Consider the following 24,954-nt stretch of genomic DNA (forward strand, 5'->3'; position numbering starts at 1 on the left):
ATGTTGTGAGATATTTAAGAGAACAAGAGTCGTACTCTTAATAGTTAAATATTCTTTTGAAGGAAAGATCATTGCTTTGAATATAAACAAAACTTTTTTTTATTTTTATTTTTTATCAAATCTTAACTTAGTGAGACAATTTTTTTGTGAACAGGTTACGAAACAAAACAAAACTCATTTTTGAAGCAACTCACTCGCAAATATTATGGTCTTTTTGCTAGATATCAAAATATACAAGGAGTTTTTTTAATTTTTTTTTATGGACACAAATATGAAAGATGTAAAAGAATCTAACAACTCAACGGCCATGATTTATTAACCAAAACATGGAAGGGCCAATATACGAAAAAGAAAGAATAAGGAAAGTGACAACCACCAATTATTACAAAATAAAATGAAAAACTATTGTTTGTGTATTTTTATTGCAAGAATAATAATTTAATAAAAATTTTAATTGAAAAAAACAGTGCATTTATATGGATTAGGATTCTCTACACTTCTCTTGTAATCTCTTTCTATCTTTTTCTTTCACATTCTCTATTTTGTTTTTGTCTTATTATAAAAAATTAATATAAAATATTGACATGGTTTAACTGTAACCGTTTAAATAGAAAGAGAATGACAGAGAGGGAAAAAAAGGGGGAGAATACTACTCCTATTTATATTGCCCTTTCCTCTGATTGTTCAGAGACGTTAGAGAAGACCGGAGAGAAGAGACCTGAAAGGTGTTCTTCCTCTGCATCTCTCTCTAGCAGGTTTCTCTCTCTAGAAATACTCAAGCTTTATAGATTTTAGAGAGAGAAAGACGGGGTACTTCTCTCAGAAGCTGCACTGAATTTAGCAAAAAATAATATCTCCAATATTTCATGGTTTCCTAAAAAGAGTCAAGAAAACCCTTTTCTCTATTACCTCGGTCTTCCTCTGCTTTGGCAATCCTCCTTTAAATCAGCTAAAACAAAATCACCAACCATTCAATTTAGCAAAAGTAAGAGAATCTAAACAAATCCCAGTTGCAGACTTTCCCGGAAGATGGAGAATTTTTCCGGGAAAAAGCGAGCCACAATCAGTATCTCACTTTCCACTACTTTTTCCGAGTCAATTTCCTCTGACAAGTTCCCCAAGTCAATCAAATCCCCAAGAAATTTCCAAGATGGGGTTGTTGGGCTTGCAATAGTGGCTGCCATGACTGATTTGGGCAGCCCCAATGAAGTGGCTTTGTCTGAAAAGTCACCAAGGTCGAGCCCAATCCCCATAGTCTCTGCAGCTAAGCCTGCAGCTAATTTCAGAGGTGGGTTTTGCGTGGAGAGGGCTGGGGCTGTGGTGGATGAATTGTCTGAGAGCTATACGTGTGTGATTTCGCATTTCGGAAACAATTTGACATCGAAGCGGGTTTATTTCGATGATAAGCTGAGTTGGGTTGTGGATGATCCTAATGCTGGTATGGTGGTGGCCCCTGGGGTGTTCTCTACTTCTCCATTGAGTGTTGGTGAAGTGGGAAGAGAGTTTTGGGCATCCGATTTTCTCAGTTGTTGTTATCTTTGCAAGAAGCTGCTTCATGGACTGGACATTTTCATGTACAGGTAAAAACAAAAGTTGTATATACATACATTATATATACACACACACAGAGACATATGTATATATGTTCTCTTGATGTATAGTTGCGAGTTAATCACTTTTGACGATTGATTTTGGTGAAGCATGATTTAGGAAATCGTGGATTTTGAACCACGTTGTTGATTTTGAATATGGGATTAGTTTTTGCTTATTGATTATGTTGTGCAAACTGGTCAATCTGTAACATAATTTTTGGTCTCTGGTAAGTTGTCGGTCTAGGCAGGAGGATGTGACTCATGGATCTGCATCAGCAGCTATAGTGTTTCTCCTCGTATTTGTAATTTTTTGTTTCAAGTAGAGGGTTACCTTTCGTGGCATGATTTTCTCGTAGAGGTTCAACTGTTTAGGTTATTGTTCGTGATTGAATGGTACTCGAATGACTTCATTCCCGTATTAGGTCATCTCCTTTGGTCCTCTTTGTTGTGCGCTTGAATTCATGCAGAACATATCCGAATATTGTTTCCTTTTGAGAACAACGGTTTTAAGTACAGTTTCAGAAAGTTACTGGAGATTCTTAGGTGATTGTTGTGGTCTCTCTATTGTCCTCGACGACCATGTACATCTTGATTAAGCTAACATTCCACTTCTGGCCTTGTGCCAACTTGCTAATAGTCATCTCAGTGAGCTTTTGAGGAGTAAGATACAAGCTTGACAGACAAAGTAAAACTTGAGTACTCTAGCATCAATAAGTAGCTTGTCGATTGGTTTTCACACTTAAAATCCTTAACTTAGGTTCTCATTTGATTGTATCGAAGCCGGTTGTTTCAAAGAAATTCAAGCAAAATCCATTAGTGACATTTTGTGTTGATTTATGTATATATCACTATAAAATTATATGCCAGGCTGTACACCAATCATTAGTTTGACAATAGTGTCATTAGACTGTTGCATGCTTAAGAAGTAATGTCAGTTTTGTTTTGTCTTCGGACTCAATGGAACATGCATCTTGAGAAACTTAGGATATTTGCCAGCTCCCAGCTGTTTACTTATTATTACTTTCTTACCAAGTTACTAGTACTCCTTTGAGAAAGTGTTCATTTCTTTGGGATAAAAAATTGCTCACTTTTTTACCATGGTGTAGCATCGCCACTCTACTCAATGCATCCACCTGTTATACAAGTCCCGTTCTCTTAGACCCCATGGTCCAAGAAAATTGCGGTCACCAATAGTTCGATCTTGTTCCAATGGTGGAGGAGAAAATACAACAACAAAAGTTAAAAGGACCACAACTGTTGGATTAAGATCAAATAGTGGGTGACCACTATTTCCTTGGACATGGGGTCTTGGAGAACAAGTCTACCCGGTATACATCGTATATGGGTTTATTTTTTGTACCTTAATCGAAGGTACTGAGCAAAGTTGTTCTCTCTTGTTTATCTTCTTAGCAAAAGTTGAGCTTTCCGAATGGTTGTAAACTCCATGGTGGTGAGATGTTTTGATACAATTATTAATGGAGAAAATTCCAGCTGGTTTTGTTTTGTTCCAATATCTCTTGTTGACTGTTTTTTCGAATGGTAGGGCTACGAAGTAGCCAATTTGGAAATGGGGAATGGGTCTTTGCATATATACTTGGCATCTTTCATATCCTCTCATCTAACTTTAGATGCTTCACTAACAAAGCATTCAATTCCCCCTTGTTTGCAGAGGTGAGAAAGCATTTTGCAGCGCTGAGTGCCGTGACAAGCACATGCGCAGCGACGATCACAAGGACAAGTGCAGATCCAAGGCATTAAAATCACTTGATTACTCAGCGTCGCCATGCTCCGGTCCGCTCGTCTTCTTGGCCGGGGTTGAGGTGGTATGAAAGTTTTCGTATACCTATATAGTAAATAATAGAAAAAGGGAATTTTTTTTTATTAGATTGGAGAAGTTGTACTGACAAATTGGGAAATTATATAATCCGCGGTAGAGACATATATACAATAATGTTACTGCTTTCCATAAGTTTCAGTTATACAATGGTAACTTGGATTGGAGCAAGTCAGTTATAATATTTTGGTAGCGAACTCGCCATCCAATGGTGTCCCTGACAAATGAAATATCTTGATTTTTATGTATGAATCAAGTTCAACTTGGCATCAGAAGCCAACGAAATTCAATATCAAGTTCAACTTAGCATCAGAAAACAAGGAAATTCAATAATTTCGTCCAAGTAAAAATGTAGTGACCCTCAACCCGCCAAATACAAGTCAAATGCAATCACTGAATCAGTTGTTCAAAAACTAACAATAATGGACTAGAAGATGGATGTGAATAACCATCTTGGTTAAGACGCTGTCAAGTGCCAATTGGTAACCATGTTGCAAGTGTTGGCAGCAGCAATCAAACTTATGCTTGCTTCCCCTTTGACTAAATTATCGGCCTTTCCAACCCCACAAGGCTGTCAGCAGGACACGGCTCATATACTAGGGCTGGTTTGGTATTGCCGTGCTTTTAAAAAAAAATTGTTTCTACTGTGCTGTGAGGATAAGCAGCTGTGAAATAAAGCAGCAGAGTGTTTGGTAAACTTTTTTGTTAAAAGTGCTTTTGAAAAAAAAAAAAAAAGCAGTATTATAGTGTTTGATAAACTTTTATGTAAAACATATGTGAAAAAAAACTGGTTTTTCAAAGCTGGGTTTTGCAGCTTTGTGTTTTTGGCTTTTTTTCATCCAAAACTGTAAAAAAAAAAGCTAAAGCTGAATGTTTACCAAACATAAAAAAGCTCCCAGCTTTTCTTGATAGCCACTTTTTTCAAAATCAACTCAGTACCAAACTAAGGCTAACTCTGATAGAGGTCTAACATGACATAACCTCATTTCTTTGACACGAAATAAATTCATCCAATATCATGGAAGCTAAACCGGACGTGACTGAGTTTTTATCCTGATATTAGTTTTTCCCTGCTTCTAGTGTCGATTATTTCTTCAAACTTGAGACATCTACTGAGCACATGAACGGAATTATCCTTGTAACGTTTTTATTTCTTTTCTTTGATTTGACTATGTAACTACACTCTGAATTCAGATGGCATCTAATGTATTCCATCTATTAACTTTCCCGCAAAAGCTCCTCTTAGAAAATCTACTTTATGGCTCCATTAGGTTCCAATCGACTTACTCATTGACACACATAAACACACACACACACACACACACCATTATAAACAATTATATCTACGAACCAAGGAAAACATCCTTTCTATGCCTGGAAAAGGCTTGAAAAGGGTTGAGGTTCGACCCTAAAATCAATTGGCAATAGGCGGAGTAGCCCCACTCCTTATAAGACCATGCAAAGGTCCCTTAACATTTCGTTCTAGGACAACACTCCACATCCTTGCCAAGATCATAACAATGAACAATCTACATTAGTTTTTCAATTATTCCCATTTAGTAACAGACCCAAGTAACGTGACGTTGTGCAGCAATTGACTGCTGAATTTCATGTCAGAAAAATGTGCAATTATAACCAAAACCCAAATAGAATATCATTGGCATTGTTAAAACTCACATATAATAACCATCAAATGCTAATCATTTGTCCTAATTTTGAGATTATTAAGATGGGTAATGGTTAGTTCTGAAAAAAAAATGATGAATTGGTCGGGGGCTACTGCATAAAACTATCAGAAATTCAACCAAATCACAAATCCAATCATAAGAATAAAAAAAACAAAAACAAAAATAATAATACCTGAGCGGGATGGTGATTCGGGTCTGGTGATAAAGAAGTTCACAAGTCTACCTTCAAGAGCATCAAACTTTTGCTTCACCTACAAAATCCCCCACAACAAAGAAAATGAAAACTTGAAATCATATGTACGACTGTATGTGTGTGTGTTCATAAAGAGAGAGAGAGAGAGAGAGAGAGAGAGAGAGAGAGAGAGAGAGAGAGTTAATGGGTTACATACATCGGAGGAAAAAGCGAAGCGGGGGGCGAGAAGATCTTTCCAGACGAGGTGAGAGATTGCAGCTCCAGTCAGCGAAAACCCAACACCGAACCAAACCAAACGAGTTCTTATAATCTTTCTTTTTGGTTTTCCTGTTTGGGGTTTTGAGAATCACAGAAATCTTAGAAGCACAATGTGCTGCTGCTGCTGCTGCCGCCGCCGCCGATGGAAGGAAACACAGCAACGACAATCACAGTTCTCTTTTCCTATACAATTTATTCTTTTTAATTAATAACTAGCATTTCCCCATTTATTTTGTATGTATGAACACTTTTTTTTTTTTTTTTTTAACAAAAATGAGAAGGAGAGAGGGCTAGGGCCTAGAGGCTAGGCAGGCACCTATATGGACTAGGTGGATTTGAGTAAATCTATTATATTTTGTGTAAATAAGTGTCTGCTTCTACTTAAAAATATATAATTTCATCATAAACTATAAAATAGAATGACATATACATTAAGAAATATTGAAACATAAAATAAGGATATAATGTGTGTTCATTTAAGTATGCAACAAGTCTTTTACAATTTATTGAAAAAAAAATATGCAAAATGAAAATTATCTATTTTCTGTCTAAGTGAGTCGTTATCTAGGAGGGTGCCTAGGCAAGCTAGGCGGTTTAGGTAGACATCTCAGCAGATCTAGACACTCTTTCTTAATTTTCAAATGCCTAGACATTAATCGAAGTAATGGTCAACCTCCTAATGCCTACATGAGGCCTAGGTGGAAATTTTTAGAATAATGGATAGGATGGGAAGGGCAGGATACGAATGATATTCTAATTCCAAACCCAAACACGCGCTGCCTACTAGAATAAGATTTTTCTCCAAGACACAACAAAACTAGACAATAATTTGCACGAACTGTAGAAATAATGATGTACCAAGTAGGGTTAAAAACTAAAAGCAATGTTAAATAGTTTTCTAAATTTGTTTAGATTTAGTTTTGTGATTACATATTTACCAATTTCCCACCATCATTTGCTAGGATGCCACTCCACCCGACAAGTTTCTAAGGTTGTTTTCAGCCAACCTCCAAGGGAGAGATATTTCCATGTAACCAAAATATAAGGCTGATACACTATATGTTATAATATAAGTAGAGATGATATATTTTTCAATGTCCCTTCACTTGTATTACCGGCTCGTGTTTTGGGTACGTTGAAAAAAAATCTCCAACCTAAGAACGAAATTCAGCAGAAAGTCAAACCCCGAAATGATAATAGGATTAAACCTAAATTATGAAACAAGGATCTTGCTAAATATAAATAGTTTGCAAACACACATAGGGTGAGCAATACAAGTTTGTACACCCAACTGAAACACATGAACATGTCAAAATTTCAATGAAATACTCAAATGCAAGGCATGTGAATAATATTATTAGTTCTAATGAGTATAAAAAGGACACGAATTATATAACTCGTACAGAAAAGCGAAAGATTTGCCGGTTAAATGTGGTCGACTAGACCAGATACATAGTGGCAATTAGAGAGCCATCCATGAAAGCAGACGCACCAGCTAGTTCTTGGCAGCGGCCGCGGGCACCAAATGTTGGGGCTGTAGGCACATGAAAGAGAAATTAGTAAATATGAGAACCCAGAATGGAAAATCGAAGGCTCGCCGGTAAATTTATGTTCAGGGTTAGACTAGTTTCTTACCGCTTGTAGCTCCTCTTCATGCTTTGGAATAAAAGCAGTATCAACCTTGCCATTTTTGAAATCCTCTATGTCAAGGATAAGTTTATGGTATTCAATGGTTGTGGGAACCCCTGTGGAACAAAGGCAATAACTACATCAACCACCATTAACAACGAAAAAGGAGTGTTCCAGATTTACATCATGAATTAAAGCAACCTGAAACTCTCAATAAAACTTTGACCAACAAAGAAAAAAAAAAAAAAAAAAAAAAAAACACTTGCCCCTTCGGTTCTATTCACAGCACTGCTTAAATTCAAATGGCTCACACGAAGTTTCTTCTACATAAAGTCCAATTATGCTAACATAAAAATTAAATAAAACTGAGTGATTTCACCAATGAACTATATTATTATTTACCTGTTATAACAGTGTCGTCAAGAGCCCTCTTCATTCGCTCAATCGCCTTTTCTCTTGTTGGTGCCCAAACAATAAGCTACATCAAGAGAGCAATATTGCCAAAGTGATTAAAATTTAGAACAATAAACCTGAAAGCTATAATATTATATTGGTGATGTATATGGGTCACAAACCTTTCCAAGAAGGGAATCATAGTTTGGAGGAACCACATAATCAGGATAAACATGGCTATCCATTCGAACAAAGGGACCTCCAGATGGTAAGTAGGCTGTTATTCTTCCTGTTAAGAAACGCAGAAGATTATGTATTAAAAACAGAGTGAATACATAATGTCATTGTTAAACCAGTACATGCGCAACCCTAGTAAAATAAATGGAATTCTTGGAGTGCTGAACTAACTTAGAACCCTATATCATCAGGGTTTGGCTGCATCACATAGTACAATACAGAATAACAGAATAACAGAAAAAGACCAAATGTTGCGTAAGTGTCATGCTGTACTAAGCAATTAACCTAGGGAACCAGAATATAAATATGTATACATACCTGGCCCAGGTCGGAATCCTTTAAAAGCATCTTCTGCATTGATACGGCATTCAATTGAATGTCCTCTGAGCACTATATCTTCCTGTAGATGGAGCCACCTCCGTCAGACATTGAACAGAAAGCGTCAAATATATCTCGAAAACTACACTACTCTAATTACCTGCGTGTATCGGAGTTTTTCACCCATAGCCACACGAATTTGTTCTTCAATCAAGTCAACAGAGGAAATCATTTCTGTCACAGGATGCTCAACCTGTCGTTCCATTGGCAAAAAGATTATAGTTTAGCATAATTAAGCAAATTTTTAATACCAGTCAAAGCCATCCTCAAAAGATTAGTTTAACCTGAATCCGAGTGTTCATTTCCATGAAGTAAAAGGAACCTCTTTCGTCCAAAAGGAATTCAATGGTTCCAACACCAATGTAGCCAATAGATGCTGCTGCTGCAACTGCTGCATCACCCATAGCTTTCCGCAGTTCTGGGGTCAATGCAGGGGAAGGTGCTTCTTCCAGAAGCTTTTGGTTCCTTCTCTGTGAACGTTACATTCAACAAATGAAAACAATTTGGCAGGGGTCATTGGGTTTTGCATTTCTTAGAAATGACTAGAGAATAAATGAATAAACACTTGAAGACAGCTGTATTCTAATAACTAGAAATAAACTTTCACAGTGATTCGTGCAACTAATAAGGCCGGTTAAAGTACCTGGATGCTGCAATCCCGCTCTCCAAAGTGAATAACATTACCAAATTTATCTGCAAGAACCTGTTTTTACAAGGGATAAATCAAGAGATTGCAGGTTTGCGTCAAATGTCAAAATGAATACTACTAATAATTCAAAACATACAATATACACCATAAAAATCATCAGGAACTTTTACAAGCACATTACCTGAAACTCAATGTGTCTAGGATTTTGGATGTACTTTTCCAAATAAACTCCATCATTTCCAAAAGCAGCTGCGGCCTCACTCTTTGCTTGCTGCAAACAATCAAATTGAGGCAAAAAAATAAACCGATGGAAACAGCAATGTAATACAAAAATATAATGCTCATTTAAGGATAACAAGACCAACTAAACTAAGAGCCCAACCATACAAATTTATAGTGAAATTTATCTGACACAAAACTTAAACAATATCTCCAAAAATGATCAACGAAACACTTTCGGAGAAGACAAACAATAAAAGAAGGCATCAGCAAAGCAACAAAATAAGAATACAATGCATTGGGTACAGTACCTGCAACAACTTCACAAACTCCTCAGGTTCTTTAGCAAGACGCATGCCACGTCCTCCACCTCCTGCTGTGGCCTTCAATAGCAAAACATGCTTATCATTTAACAGAAACAATAACAGACAAAAATCTATATTGGCTTTCCTTAACTCAGTGTTTGAAAAAAAATATTCGAGTTTATATGTAACACACTTATAATTGAAATCGTTTTGAATTGTTTCTGCCAAATGACGAAACGGACTCATCCAAAGATCAGAGATAACAGTTAGAACTCATTATAGTTAGTAGTTACTAGGAACTAAGCTGCAAACTTAAATTTCTGTAAGGAACTGCATGCTTGACTGAAACTCAAAATTAAAACCTACAAAACTTTTATTATAGCTTCATTGAGTTGGTACATCTTCATAGTTTAACATTATAGCATGGAAATTGGGTAGCGTACTAGCGTCAAACAGATACAATTCATGAGCAGCTATTCTATGCAATAGGCATGTGTTCCTCTAAATTAATCAGTTAACAATTAAAAAGAAGTTAATAAATAATTCTATTATATTAAATCATTAATTTCCTTTTTTTTTTTATAAAAAGGGAAAAGAAATTTGGTACATTAGGAATACGTTTAACTTTTTAATTTTCTATGTTAACACTAAAAGGTCTGCAACGTAAATTCTAGGACATAGCGGGGTATAATGAGTTTTAATTATCATGAGACATAATAAGACAAGATACTTTACCTTGATCATTACAGGAAAACCAATCTCATCTGCAAGCCTGATTCCTTCCTCTGTGCTCTGTAAAGGATAAAAAGAGAGTACAATCAAGGAAATATTAATTTTTATGACCATCTAGTTCAGGAGGCTTGAAACTTATAATACCTAAGGTTAAAGTACATACCTGTAGTAATCCATCACTTCCAGGTACAGTTGGGACACCTGCTTTCTTCATTGTGTCTCTGGCAGTTGATTTATCACCCATAACACGGATGCTCTCGGGCTGCAAATTGTAATCAGAATTTCAAACATTTGTCCCACATGAGAACATGAATTAACTAATAAGTAACTAAATATAGAACCAAGTGCTTCATTACCATTCACTCTAAGATGTATGGAACAAGTGCAATATAATGCATAAAACCAAATAAAATACAACTAAAGAAAAAAAAAATATGTGTATATATATTTATATATCATTTCTTTCTAAGGGACAAAATAATTTTTTCCAAGTTGAAAATTATATTCATTAATCACCAAAAAGCTAGCTAATAAATCAATCTAATGTATCGCATGAACTTATCACAGAAATGTTCTCTTGGTCACTAACCCTTGGAATTGATATCAAGGGTTGAGATTAAAACATTAAAAGCACATCCAATTTATTATCCACCCTTGATATATAGTCCATTGGTAGGTGACCTTAAATTCTTCGTCACCAGGTTAGCAAGAGAATTGGACTCTAGCTTACCATGTTCACATGGCACAAACCCAGGACTTCACAATGCAGTGAGCAGAGCCTTGGAACTAAATAAGAGAATGGAAGAGAGAGGGCTGAAATGAGAGGCAAAACGAAAAAGAAATTTCCTTGAAATGGGATGGGACTATCACACACCCAAGCCACCACCTTTGACCGTGCCTCATTTACATCTAAAAATTAGAACTAAGAGAATAGCAAAAAACTTCCTAGCTTGAAGTTTTTAAAATGTTATTTTTATTTTAATTGAAGTACTTACCTTAGGCCCAATAAAATTGATTCCATGTTCTTTGCACATTTCAACAAATGATGCATTCTCAGAAAGGAAACCATATCCTGGATGCAACATTGTACATTTCCGACTGATGGCAGCAGATAAAACATTTGGAACAACTAAATACCTGCAGAAAGACATATCAAAATGGCCAAGCTTAATCATTATCATCTGTAACAGAAGCTGGGACAAAAATTTATTATCATATTAACATAAAGAATGTAGTTCACAGGTAGAGTAGAAAAACAAGGCAGGCCAGCTTGAGCATGGCACAATTCAAATGGGCATGGAAGGGCTAGGTCACATCCTATGTTGTGCCATGCCAAGTAAAAGGCATGAGGCATTTAAAACCATTAGTCCATTACCGCTACAATCTTTGTTTTCAGTTTCTTTATTTCACATCTTTACAAACAATGATTATCTATCCGTGATGTTATTATGTGTTTTACTTTCAGATCTTTATAAACAATGATTATCTATCCGTGATGTTATTATGTGTTTTACTTTCATCCACGACTTCTTTCCAACAGAAAAATAATAATAATCACATATTTGTAATCTTGCCAGCCACATCTTAGTAATTAAGATAACTTTATAATTGTTACTAAGTGAGATACAAAAACAATTGTAATGAATGATCAGATCATTCTTCCGTAATTACTGTACGTTGAATAATTAAAAAAAGATATCATGGTTCCTTTCGGATTCCTAACTCATAAACTTAAATGGTTTTCAGAAAGGATTCATTTGTGATAGTTACAATGTTGGGTTTTTTTTTTTTTTTTTTGGGGTGGGGTGGGGGCAGTGGGACAAAGAACAACGTAAGTGATCAAGCACTTACGATTGACTGCTTGCTGCTTCACCAATACAAACTGATTCGTCAGCCAATTTCACATGAAGTGCATCCTTGTCTATTGTTGAGTAAACAGCCACACAAGGTATTCCCATCTCATGGGCTGTTCGAATAACGCGAACAGCAATTTCCCCTCTATTTGCCACCAGAATTTTTTCAGCACGACATGTAGCATGAAGAGCTCCCCCATGCTTTCTGGATTTAACACTAACTTGAGCACCCTGAACTCTCTGCCGTAAAAAGTTGACTTTATTTCCCACCATAAAGCTACATTGAGAACTACGGATCTCCCTAGTTCTCCCAAAAAATAAGCCCTTTCGTTGACAGAAGAAAACACAAACCAAATGTAAGGGAAAATGTGAATAAACAACAAATTAAGTATGGAGATTATAACAGAAGCATTAAGATACAGGATTCTGAAGACATAAAGCAAGCAGACCTTTGTTTTGTAATGCTATTTATCTAGGAATTCCAATACGTTACCCTAATTAGTCTTAATATTTTACTGCATCGAATAAACATAGGTAAAGTTTTGAGCTTTTCTACAAAACTGAAGATATAAAAGGTAACCAAGACATGTTCTTCAGTCCATATAAGAACCTAGACCAAACCTCAAGCTGAGTAAAACACATTTGAAAAGTCGATCCGTTTCAACATAGGGAATTGTTATTGGCACTCCAAAAATCTCATTCTACACTCCAAACTTTCTATATTAGGAAAGAAAAATACACTTGTGAGGAGTGTAGAATGAGATTTTTGGAGTGCCAGTAACACTTCCCTCAACATATAGAAAGCTTGCATCAACCTTGAATAATTCACTATCACACCGATCATATAGGGATTAAGATCAATTGATTAGCCAATCTAATTCCAACAAATTAGAACACCACATGGCATATGAAACCCAGACCCAATTCAAAAAATGAAATAAGCAAAGGGTAACAGCGGTACTCACCGGAGTTGGCGTGACAGTCTTGCAGATGGGCATTGTGGCGTCCATTTTCGAAACAAAGCGACCTGAGTTACACCAAATAAACAAAACCAAATATCTCAGTCACCGCCATTGCAGAACAACAACAAAAAACAGTATAATTTGTTAGAAATTGTAAAACTCTTTCGACAAAATCAAGCAGAAGCTAAGGAGGAATCAACGCATGATTGTAATTCTATCACAGAAAGAGACCACAACCCAAAGAATGGGAAGTTGCTGCCATTTCGAAACGATTCAAATGCTAAAAATTTGAAACTGGTACAGGGAAATACCTTTCTGAATTGGCCCAGATCAAGATCAGACTGAATGAAGATGAAGAAGAGGAAGCCTCTTTGGTACCCCAAGAGGTCGAGAGAGAGAGAGAGAGAGAGAGATATGAGAACGTGGGAAGGTCCGAGGGTAGATATAAAGAGAGTAGAGTTGTCGATAAAAACGAGGGGAGCGAGTGATTGAAATCTCCGCCCACAAGGAAATGGGAAAAGTACCGCCAGCCCTGACAGCCGCCGCCCTCCCCCTTCCCCGGCGGCCACTCCACTCCCTATCCATAATCCTCAAAACGAGATATAAAACGAAAAGCAAAACATTAAATGGAATTCACAGACTAACCTTACAATGAGTTTAGGTTACTGATGTTGCTGTTGACAATGCCAAATTGCCAATGAAGAAGAAGGAGGAGTGTGGGCCGAGCTGGGCGGTGAAGGGAGGAAGAGGAGTGGAGGACGGCTGACGGAGGAGAGCTAGTTAGATTGCACGGCTACTACACAGCCACTGCGGCGGCGGTGTTCCGATGTGGTGAAAGAGCGCTTAAAACACTCTCTAGTAAGTCCTCACAACAATCACTAACACGTGGATTAGCAAGTCGTGTGTAATGTGTTACGATATAAGTAAATATAAATGAACGACATGTGTCGCAATGTAGAATGGGCATGTAGAGTATATTATATTGACAAAACAAAATTATTATATACAAATCTCACACTAGATTATTATATTCACAATAGAACGTAAGACATTTTTAGTTGAAGAATAATTTAATTAAAACCAAAACAAAATCGAGAGTAGTTTAACCATATGGTTGATACCGTATACACCTAGAATAACACGATACATTTTATCTTAATCATTTTGTTTTCATCTGACAAGACATTATTCTAAATGAGTCTAATTTAGATGGACAAAGAATTTTAATTTTGATGCAAGAGGGCAGACTTACATGAAGGAGACAAAGAAAGTAAGTATGAAAGAAATAAAAGTGCTTTTGTCACAAGCATTTTAGATTTTACCTGGATACACTATATTCTGAAGATAACCAACAATCTGGGAGGAAATAGGGTAGGCTTAAGAATTTTCAACACCCAAGTTCAACACATGATTCCGATCACCCTCTTGTTCCAAGTATTAATCTTCCGGTTCATGAGGTGAGAAAAAAGTTACCGAAATTACAAATAATCAAATGATAGTATTCCATCATTCAAATAATTATGTTTTCATTGTCCAATTTTTTAGCTTGAAACTGTACCAAATGCATCACAATTCTTTTACAATTCAGTTCATGCTAAGTCAATCGAACAAAGATAGTTTGTGGTAACAAATGAGCCATAAGGCCATCTCCAATGAAGTGAGTTAAATGTCCAAAAGTCAAAAAGTAGTCTGATTTGTTCAAAATCTTATCTCCAACCAATGGTTGGACTATAATTTTATAGAGTCCACAAGGCCATTATTTGGCCAAAGGGGAATTAGGGTGGCCAAATGTAGTCCCCCTTGTAGCCAATTTTTTTGGGGTCCAACTTTTACTTTGCAATAATTTATTCATATTCAACAGTTAAATTTTAAAACATCCGACGGTAGTTTAATTAAATTAACAAATAAATTTAAGGGTGCTTTAATGAAAAGGGTTTGAACTAAGTTTAATTTAATTAAAAAACACCTTATTGTTGTAGGCATAATTTACTGAACAATTATGAAGGCCATAGAAATAGAGAAAGGTGCGGCAATAGTAGAGAGAATAGAGATGTGTAATTGTGGGTGTGTGTTATTCCACCCCATTGTGCCTTTATTTATAGTAGTAGGGAAGGTTAATTCCTTACCCTTTAGGATTACAACATTTAATAGGTAATCTACTCTTAATAGGAATATGAGAGATATTCCAAGATATACTAGGATTTGCACAATCACATTCCTAATCTAATAGGATTGCAACACTCTCCCTTGAGTGTGTAAATACTCAAGTATATGACACATCAAGTCTTCAGTGATGAAGTAAGTACACTTGATGAAGTCGTTGGCACAATGAGCGAATGCAAGTCTCAGATCAACGGAAGAATGCATAAAAAGTAAAACTCACAAAACCTCGCTATGGTAAAACTCAAGGTGGGAGAAAAACCCATAGGCTAAGGAGAAAAATGAGAAGTTGCATTAAGTCAAAACTATACGTCTTTTGGACGCAAGTAGAAGAGCTCACAAAGGGTTTGATCAGCCCATGATGGGTGCCTCATTAAAACCTAGTTAGGCAGCAAAAACCCAGTGGGAAAAATGCTCCTAATCGTAGGGAAAAATAGTACATTAAGATCAAGTGAGTATACTTCTGGATACTGCCCCTGAATTTGACATAACTTCCAAATGAGAATTACAAGCATTGCATATGAATAGCTAGGCATACCAATTCCTCGAACAAGCTTCTAGAAGGTTGACTTCGGTAGTGACGTCATGTAGAGGTTGGCAAGGTTGTTTGGGATCGGCTTACATGACTTCAAACTCCTGACGCTTTGTTGATGTAGATATAGATGTAATCTGTCTTGGCGTTGACTTTGTTGATGTATCATGGCTTGGTCGGGTTGATACATGCGGCATAATCTTCATGAATTGTCGTTGGGACTCAACGATGGATGAAAGCAGCAAGTACTTCGAATATGCTCAACAAGAACTCCTAACCATGTCTCACTTGTGGCGTAGTGAAGTAAGGTGAATCTTAGAATGATTCGAAGATTTCGCAACTAAGGTCATATCGTGGACTTCCAAGATATTGCGATATCCCTAACGGTAAAGACATAATCATTCAGGGATTTTGCCTTGTGCGGGTTTGATAAGTAACCAACGTCAGCATAATAAACAAGATAACCATCATTTCAAGAATCAAGGGAGTTGGATTTGCTCGAGATCCGTTGGGATTTGCCCTCGTAGTACCTTCAAGGTACGTCTTTAATACCAATTGAGTGGATGCGTATAGGCCTGGTGCTACATCTGTACCAAGATCAACAACGAAGGAGATGTCCTATCTAAATACAATGAGCTAAGTACAACGAAGCACAAAGTTGAACTTAGATATGGAATTTTGGATTCCATAACCTCTTCAAGGGTCTCAATTACATATAATGTATGGACAATCAAAGGTATACTCAAAAGTGACACATTTGAGGTGTAGTTTGATTGGTAGACCAAGGTACTGTCAGAACAACGCTTGAACTTCAGGTCAAGGCATAAACGAGTTTTCCTAAGATCCTTCATCTCAAATTCCATCTTCAGGTGCGAGACAGTTTTCTCAAGCTCTTCTGGAGTCTTAGCGAGATTCGTGTCAACGATATAAACTGTAACTCTAGCAATTCGGAATAAGACTTCATAGTTTTAACACGCAAGGGCATAATTCATCCCTGATTGATCAAATAATCACTTAGACGGGTATACCACATCCGTCAGATTGTAAGTGAACACCTCAAACAAGTTAAGAGGGTGTTCCATGGTTTGGCACTATTTGAACCAGTCCATGTAATTCTTTGGGAACTTACATGTAAATCTCCGTATCTATATCCCTATGAAGAAAACACTAACCATATTTCATAATGCTGATATCAATCATAAGACGTTTGAGAGAAACCTTGCGTCGTAAGGCGTACATCATATCGCACTATTTCATTCATTTTATAACACTTCTTTTCCCACTTGTAACATAACAGGGTTACCTTGGGTAGTGTAGGAACGATAAGTCTAAAACACACTTTGGTAAGGAATTTGACCTGGATTGTAACTTTGGTTGTCCAATCAGTTCTACGTTGTCACTTAATCAACGGAACACGGTTCGATATCATCGCTTTTTATTTATATCGGTAGCTACCATATAAGTGAAAACATCATTGATAGTAATCTCATTTCAATTCCATGTAGCTCATCAAAACTAGTATACTGGACCAAGAACTTCAAGTCTCCAGAGTAATTCGGATTAATCTCATGAGATGGAAATGATTTGAGATAGCGATCGAATTTAGATTCATTGTTGTGTCATGTCTTTCTCTTCTAGGAAAATGAATCCTACGAACCGAATGATCTGTCGTACTCCAGGCCAAGATAGATTGATTGGTTATCCGCCGGTATATCGGATTGTCCAACAGAGACGGCACACCCTCCAGGGATATTGACTTGACATCCATTAAGTACGTTTATCCTTGTAGGCATGTTTGCAGCTGGTATATGATCTTGTCACTTTAGCTAGATTAGAGGAATGCGTCTGGAGCAACATTATGAAATCTAGAATTCATCGCACTTGCTTATCATACTTGTGCGGTACGGGGATCGAAGAGAGCTAGTGTGAAGGGGAATCATAATCAACAAAGATTCACAATCTTCTTAGAGGATCCATATTGGTACATTGCGGCGACGCAACTTGGCATATGGAATGCACACCCAAATGCGTAAATATGAAAGTCGTTAGGTTCGTACCCAGTAACCAACTGTAACGTCATATAGGTTGGGTGGCAATGGGCCTTAAGGCGGACCAACATAACTGCGTACAAGATTGCATAGCCCTAGGTAGAAACCGAAAACTTGGTATGTTTACCAAAATTTGGGCGATCATTTAAATTGTGCTTTATGATCGCTAGGCGAGGCTACTTGGGATGAACATGAGAATTCGATGTTCAATTATAAATCCAAAATACATGCAATACTTTATCGAAAACCGTCGATATAAACTCTCCAGCATTATCCAGTCTCCAGACTTTAAGGGATAAGTAGGGTGGTGAACCTTTAATCTGCCATGAGGTTTAGCAGTAATGTGTATGGACAAACATGTGACCAGTTTGTCGATTCATCAACCAAAACCATAAGTATTTATATGGTCTGCATTTTGGTTGGATTAGTCCACATATATTCCCTTGAATCCACTGTGAAAAGAAAGGTGATTTCGTATCTTTGCGAGGGATGATATAGAAATCAATTTCCCTAATGAGCAGGCTTGGCAAAGTGTGCTTGTAGGCACAATATCCTTACTTCGAGTAAGGAGATACGTCATAGCATCATTGTTTAACCTAAGTGTCCCAAAAGGTTATGCCAAAACAAGTAAATTGCTCAATCACCAAGCTCCAGGCCGACCGCATGTGGTGTATTTCCAGTTGGGGGACAACCCATTGGCCCTTAATCAAAGCTTCAAGCTCATTTTTGGAGGTGGTGCGAAGATATTTCACTCTATTTTCTTCAGTGGTTCCATTGATGATCATTGTTCTCTCGAATATCCTTAAGAACTCAATGACAAAGAGAATTTAAGGTCCTTTAAATGGTAATTTAGTACCATTCATACAACGAGGAGTGTGCCAAATGCTCTTAATTAAGTTGGATAGACCTGAAGTCGTTGTTAGAGATGTGATTTAAGTGTAAAGTTAGTGTGCGTATTATCGCATTCATCTAGACAACTAACTTTCCCACATTCCTAACTAATCACGTGTTTAGTTGAATCGGTCATATGTATTAAGGAACATGATTCAATTAACTCATATTTGAGGACAATATCAATAAGATTATCTATAAGTAAAACATACACTAAACATGAATCCAAGAACATGGAAAAATGTACACAAAGTAAATGATTTACTAAAAGGATTCAAGCAACAAGGCCATCCATGTCAAAATTCTGCTCTTCCAACGATGTTTGGTGGAGCAAGATTAGTCTCACATATTGACCACTAGATTTTGCAAGGTTAAGGTTTGGGAATACTATCCCTTATTCTTGAAGTTTTAGGTCTTAGGTGCCAAGGATCATGCTTTGGGCATGATGCCACACCTTGGCAGGCCTTGATTCTACCATATGTTGTGGTAGTAATTAGATCCAAGAATTTGGTAAACTTCCGTTTTCTACACTATTGCTTCAGGAGCAAGTTAGAAACATGGAAGGACGAGAAAAGTATTCTCCACTCAAAATTCGATCGGATTTATAAACTTTAGAATTGTACTCATTCATAGACATAATCATGGTGTGCTTCAGGCAATGTCTTTCATGATTAAACGGTCCATAGGAGCAAGCCAAAGAGCCATGAAATCCTTGTTTGGGAGGTACTTCCGTTTGTAATGCTTCAGGCATAAGTCTTCGAATGAAGATCATGGCGGAGGCTTCTTCAGCTCTTCTATGCCATTGTTAGCTTCAATGGTTTCTCAGCTTCTTAATAGTCAAGTGGAGATTCACGTCTTGTACCCCACATAAAGTGGTTTCTCTTAAAAATGTCCAAATAAGGGAAATCGAACTTGTGACAGTTCGACAATCCATTGAATTGGAAGGAACAATATTGTGTTTGGTGCTATGGGAATGAATCATCCATAAACATCAAAGTTAGAACATTCGAGTTCTAAGACATGGTTTTCATGAAAAACGTTGGGTTTTCATGGGTGTATTGGTTTATGAAAACTTCGGGTTTCAAAGGCACTAAATTTGAAACTACATGTTCAATTTAGTTTATGAATGTTTAGTTCATAAAGGAGAGGTTCCTACAAAAACACAGAATGCAATATGCTGATTTAAGTGTAATGGATTTGAGGTTCATCGGGAACTCAAGTGTGAGAGCTTCATTACTACGAAAGTATGTCAACGGTTTAAAGTATAAAAATAAATTATTCCAAATGTTATTATTATTTTGCTTCTACAATCGACCCCGTATGGCCCGATTTATTAAATTAATTAAAAGTGACCTATAATCCCTTAATCTGATAATGAATTCAAAATTATTAACCTGAAGATCACTTTTGAACATTAACGATTAAATGATTTAAAATGCTAAATAATAGCGTTGGGTCGAAAATACCATAGCCCAAAAGATAGGGCTGGGTGTCGTGAGCAAAAGAATGGGCTCAGGTTGGGTATGGCTGCAAAAGCAGCCACTGGCCAATTTTTGAAGCCCAACAACAAGTGATGGTGTAATTGGGGCCAGGGCGGCACGAGTTAGGCCCCAACGAAAGCTGGACTTAGGTTCGCGTGGGAAGGCAAGTCCAGCAAAGGCTGGCTTGCGGGTTTGGGTCACACGGGGCCCAGCCGAGGCTAGAGCTGAGTCCGATGGGCTGTGGCGTAGGTCCTGCAACCAAGAAGGCTGCGATATATGGACCGGGACGAAAAAGAAGACCCAACGGCCTATTGCTGCTGGCCATGCAGGCCGGGTTCACAGGGATAAACCAGGGAAGCTGCGGGCTTCCTTGAGAATTATTTAACCAAAAAGACTTCATATTTAATCATAATAACAAAACTAATTTATATCAACTCATAAACATTAAACACACATAAGATGAACTAGAAGCCCAAAACAAAATAAATTTTTTTCCAGCCTTTACCCCTAACGGAAACCCATTCCGTCAAGCATCAATGACGTTAAAGAATAAATACCCATGAGCAAAAGTTGACTTTCATTATTTTTTGGACTGCTGGGTTTTGGCTCCCAGTACAAAGTAAAATCAAACCTTACCAAATACCAATACAAAGAAAAATCAAAGCAACTTTACATAGCGAATGATTTATATACAAACAACTGCAAACAGCAATTTCTTTTTGCTTTCGTGTAAACAACGAAAGACTCATGGAAAACAAAGACATACTTATACACGAAAGGCATAAAGATTAATTAAAAACATTTCTTTATTTTATAGAAAAACATATATATATATATATATATATATATTTACCAAAGGCAAAAACATGCAATCACACATATTGCCGCTGCAAGTTAATTGCTACTGATAATTTTGTTTCCCCTGATTTAAGGACTTTGAAACATGCCATTTGCCTTCCAAATTTCCAATATATATAGGCCATAATATATAAATGTAATTAATTGTGTAACCAGCCGCCTCTCAATCTTTTAAAGCAATTAATTAATTGACGATGTTAAAGCATGATATTGTCCGCTTTGGGTTTACCATTCCCTCACAGTTTTGTTTTTGGGAACTCACGAGCAACTTCCCAGTGGGTCACCCATCATGGGATTGCTCTAGCCCCCTTCTCGCTTAACTTTGGAGTTCCAATGGAACCCGAAGCCAGTGAGCTCCCAAAAGGCCTCGTGCTAGGTAGGGATGGGAATATATTTAAGGATCACTCCCCTGGGCGATGTGGGATGTTACATTGGTCGGGTTGGGAGGTGGTGGTGAGGGAAGGACGAGTGCGAGTGGGGATAAGGACGGAGGATGGAGATCGAGTTGGTAAGGAGGAGAAGGAAGAAGTGGTCCGGGTGATGGGGAAGGGTTCAGATTTATGTTTAGTTTTTTACTTTATTTTTATTTTTATTTTTAATTTTTTTGAGTTTTTAATTTTTTTTAATTTTTTTAATATCTACGTGGGCCTATATTGACACGTGGCCCCCAATTATTGTCCACATGTGCACCACATCATCAATTAATGGCTGACTTAACATCCAACTTAACGGAGGTACGAAACTATCCCAAACTTAAGGCTGGAGGTATGATTTTGGGATGAAAAAAAACTTCATGTACCAAATGTTGAAAATCATGAAACATCAGAGTAGTAAACTGAGATTAACCCTTAATATTAATTGGTATTAGTTGTGTTACTTACATGCATTGAATTTCCCCGTTATTTTTGAAACTGAAACAAAATAATTCACACTACTTATGGAAGTATAGCAAAATAACCCACAATATTTCTAAAACTGAAACAAAATAATCCACACTATTTCTGAAACTACAGCAAAAGTACACTATTTATGAAACTAAACCAAAATAACCCACAATATTTCTGAAACAGAAACAAAATAATTCACACTATTTTTTAAACTATAGCAAAATTACACTATTTATGAAGCTAAACCAAAATAACCTATAATATTTCTAAAACTGAAACAAAATAATCCACACTATTTCTGAAACTATAGCAAAATTACACTATTTATAAAATTAAACTAAAATAACCCACACTATTTCTGAAGCTAAACCAAAATAACCTACACTATTTCTGGAAAGGAACAAAATAAACACTATTTTGAAACTACAGCAAAATAACCAATACTATTTCTGAAATTGAATGAAATAACCTACACTATTTTTCAAACTATAGCAAATTACAGACTATCTTTGAAAACTGAACCAAAATAACCCACATTATTTATGGAAGATAACAAAATAAACATTATTTCTGGAACTACAACAAAATAACGTACACTATTTCTAAAACTAAACTAAAATAACCAACTATTTATAGAACTATAGTAAAATTACACTCTCTAAAAATTGAACCAAAATAACACACATTATTTCTGAAATTATAACAAAATAACACACTATTTCTGAAACAACTGCAAAATATACGTTTATGTGACAACCTATTCCAAATTTTACGTTTTTATTTTATTTTAAAAGCGTGAATTTACGAAATTGCCCTAGAGGCAAGGACTTTGACTTCCGTCGACCATCGACTTGAGAGATGTGGGACTTATTCTTTTAGCATATCCTCGTAGTACTCGTTGGTACGAACGTATAGGCGAAAGCCGTTTGCGAGTCCGGATTATAACGATATAGTTACGGACGTTCGAAATTGGTTATTCAAGGTTTAGCGTTAATTAAATTAAATCCCCAATCAGAAATTGGTTATTCAAGGTGAAGCCCAATCAGAAATGGAGGAAAGAAAGAAAAGATAAAAAAAAAAAAAAAAAAAAAAGATTGGGCGAGTTGCCCAATCGGGAAAGATGAGAGAAGAGAGATGAGGACACTAACCAACCAGAGGAGAGAACAGGAGGGAAAGGAGGGAGAAAGAGAAGGAGGGGAAGTCGGGTTCCTTGACCCGCAACCCGTTTTCAACCCGGTCGGCAATACCTCCATTTTCGACGATTTTCACCCATTTTTCCGATGAATTGCTTTCATAAACCTCTTGAGAACTCTTCCATAACCTTCCCTCTATCCATTCCATCTCAAATTTGGAGAGATTTGGCCTTGAAAATAGAGATTTCGTAAGAAGGGGAGCGGCGGCTTTGGCTTCAAATCACCCAATCCCGAAGCAATTTCTTTCAATTTCCACCACCCATAGCATCCTCTTGAGGCCTAGAACAAAGCCCAAGCAATGGTTGGGACGACGGAGTTGTTTTGGAGTCGGATTGAACACACCCACAACCTAGGGTTCCGCACGGTTTTGGTGAAATTGAGGTACTTCCAAGCCAATTTGGCCTTGGCCACAGGTATAAAGTTTACTCTACTCACTGAGATCTTTATTTCTGTAAATTTTGGTAATTTTTGGAAATAGTTGGATTTTCCAGCGAGTCGGGGCTGCCGACCGCCACCCGCGGCGGCACGTGGCCAGTGAGCCGCCAAAGCTATTTTTAGGCTACGTTGAATGTTTTGAATTCAGTTTTGTCATTTGAATAACGTAGGTTGATCGTTGGAACCTAAATTCGTTACGATACGTTACTTGATAAAAATGTGAATTGATGATCCGACCGTTGGATCGTCACCAAAATTGGATACATTATAATACGTAATATTTAAAGATCATAGGAATTTATGGATCGGGAATCCGACTTATGGATCTTCCTGAATTGGATTTCTAAGTTAGTAAAATAAATGTTCACGGCCACTTGTTTTAGGCAATTGGCGGAGATCTGACCGTTGGATCGTAATGAAATTTTAATATGTTATTCTAGAAACATATTGTGGATCGTTGGGAGTTGCGGATTGGAAATCTGATATGCGGATCTTCAGGGTCAAGTTATACAGGGTTGTAAACCCTACCGTCGATCTTTGATCGACGGTTGACTTGTGGTCAATGGGTATCAAACTATTTTAGAATGTCGTTGAGGTTGTGTTTTATGTGAATTACGTATTCTACGGATAATAGTTCTGAGATGTGATTTGATAATTGGCCATAGGGACCGATCATTCAGGACGCCTCGATGCGTGCTCTAGAGAAGCATAGCGTGGACTTCAGATGAGTGCATCTTTTCCTTTTTATCGTACATATTATTGAGAGTTCTATCAACACTTTTAAATTGATTAGGTATATTACTTTCATATGTAATTATTGTGAATGCTTGAAGTACTATATGAACTACGAATGGCTTGATCCCTGTTTAGGGTACGTAGGCAGTCTAACGAGACGTTAGATGCAGCCATAAAATATTTGAGACAAAAGCCTTGCTTGGGAAATTGAGTAATGCAAAGGAAATTGGTAAAGGCAAGTTTTAGTTTTGTGAATTAGTTAGTTAAATTAGTGTTAATTGGGTTGTCATAGATAATTATCCCTGAAAATAAGTAGTCGGGAGTAGGGCGTTATTGATTGTACACTTCACACCGTAGTGTTTATAATTGATAATGCTACGACATGGTTGAGTATTAGATTGCATCATGGTATATCCATATGTATATTACTTGCATATAAATATTGGGAATGCTTTCAAGTGCAAAGGTGAACGCAAGACACCCAGGTAAGTTCAGGTGAGTTTATGGTATTAGTTGAATCGATTGCGTTATAGCATGACTGCAGTTATGAGTTAGGCAACTTCGATATTGTCGTACTGGTTGCCATGAGTTGCACATGTTATATTGAGATGCATTGAGATGCATTGAGAGCTTATAAACCTGCACCCCGGTGTTAGTGCTCCCGCCCGTGGCCAGGGCACAGTCCTTCACGTGATGTTCACCTCCCACACCTTACTCTCACCTTGGATCCAAGGTAGGTGCACAGTCCTGTCTTACAGACCACTTTAGGTGGTTCCGACTCGTAGGTGACCCGTGATTATTCGCACAGTCTT

The 24,954-nt window shown here is 37.1% G+C and overlaps 3 protein-coding genes across 6 annotated transcripts; 1 reads left to right on the forward strand and 2 right to left on the reverse strand.

Moving 5' to 3' along the window:
* Positions 1-679: 679 nt before the first annotated feature.
* On the forward strand, positions 680-3,561 carry LOC103952199 (FCS-Like Zinc finger 14). Its single transcript, XM_009363747.3, has 2 exons — positions 680-1,580; positions 3,262-3,561. Exons 1-2 carry the CDS (start codon positions 1,030-1,032, stop codon positions 3,419-3,421), a joined length of 711 nt encoding a protein of 236 aa, XP_009362022.2. The 5' UTR covers positions 680-1,029; the 3' UTR covers positions 3,422-3,561.
* On the reverse strand, positions 3,518-5,650 carry LOC125469830 (the record flags this gene model as incomplete). The annotated part of the gene is made up of 3 exons (XM_048567782.1): positions 3,518-3,643; positions 5,287-5,365; positions 5,504-5,650. Coding segments are annotated over 3 exons (267 nt in total), but the record flags the coding sequence as incomplete, so codon positions are not given.
* A 1,128-nt stretch (positions 5,651-6,778) lies between these two features.
* LOC103952198 (biotin carboxylase 1, chloroplastic) lies at positions 6,779-13,791 on the reverse strand. 4 transcript variants are annotated; one of them, XM_048567861.1, is made up of 17 exons: positions 13,573-13,791; positions 13,234-13,291; positions 12,926-12,987; positions 11,959-12,284; positions 11,103-11,244; positions 10,271-10,369; positions 10,111-10,167; positions 9,382-9,453; positions 9,033-9,122; positions 8,846-8,905; positions 8,487-8,672; positions 8,303-8,395; positions 8,143-8,224; positions 7,770-7,876; positions 7,597-7,672; positions 7,201-7,310; positions 6,779-7,099 (listed from the first exon to the last, which is right to left on the reverse strand). In XM_048567861.1, the coding sequence occupies exons 3-17, from the start codon at positions 12,968-12,970 to the stop codon at positions 7,061-7,063; spliced, it is 1,584 nt and encodes a 527-aa protein (XP_048423818.1). In that variant the 5' UTR covers positions 12,971-12,987; positions 13,234-13,291; positions 13,573-13,791; the 3' UTR covers positions 6,779-7,060. The 4 variants fall into 4 exon arrangements, with proteins under 4 accessions (XP_048423818.1, XP_048423817.1, XP_009362020.2 ...); XM_048567860.1 differs by having other exon boundaries at positions 13,568-13,791; XM_009363745.3 differs by lacking the exon at positions 13,234-13,291.
* Between the last annotated feature and the right edge of the window lie 11,163 nt (positions 13,792-24,954).

This window comes from the organism of the source record quoted next, unplaced genomic scaffold (assembly GCF_019419815.1).
Source record: "Pyrus x bretschneideri cultivar Hongxiangsu unplaced genomic scaffold, Pyrus_bretschneideri_v1 Contig46, whole genome shotgun sequence".
NCBI lineage: Eukaryota > Viridiplantae > Streptophyta > Magnoliopsida > Rosales > Rosaceae > Pyrus > Pyrus x bretschneideri.

Bases quoted from the DNA above. Each gene is read 5' to 3' on its own strand.
- LOC103952199 (XM_009363747.3), top strand. From the start codon at position 1,030: ATGGAGAATTTTTCCGGGAAAAAGCGAGCCACAATCAGTATCTCACTT. The intron at 1,581-3,261 runs GTAAAAACAAAA...CCTTGTTTGCAG, and splicing joins CTGGACATTTTCATGTACAG to AGGTGAGAAAGCATTTTGCA.
- LOC103952198 (XM_009363745.3), bottom strand. From the start codon at position 12,970: ATGGACGCCACAATGCCCATCTGCAAGACTGTCACGCCAACTCCG. The intron at 8,396-8,486 runs GTTAAACTAATC...ATGGAACGACAG, and splicing joins AAATGAACACTCGGATTCAG to GTTGAGCATCCTGTGACAGA. The intron at 7,100-7,200 runs GTAAGAAACTAG...ATGTGCCTACAG, and splicing joins ATGAAGAGGAGCTACAAGCG to CCCCAACATTTGGTGCCCGC.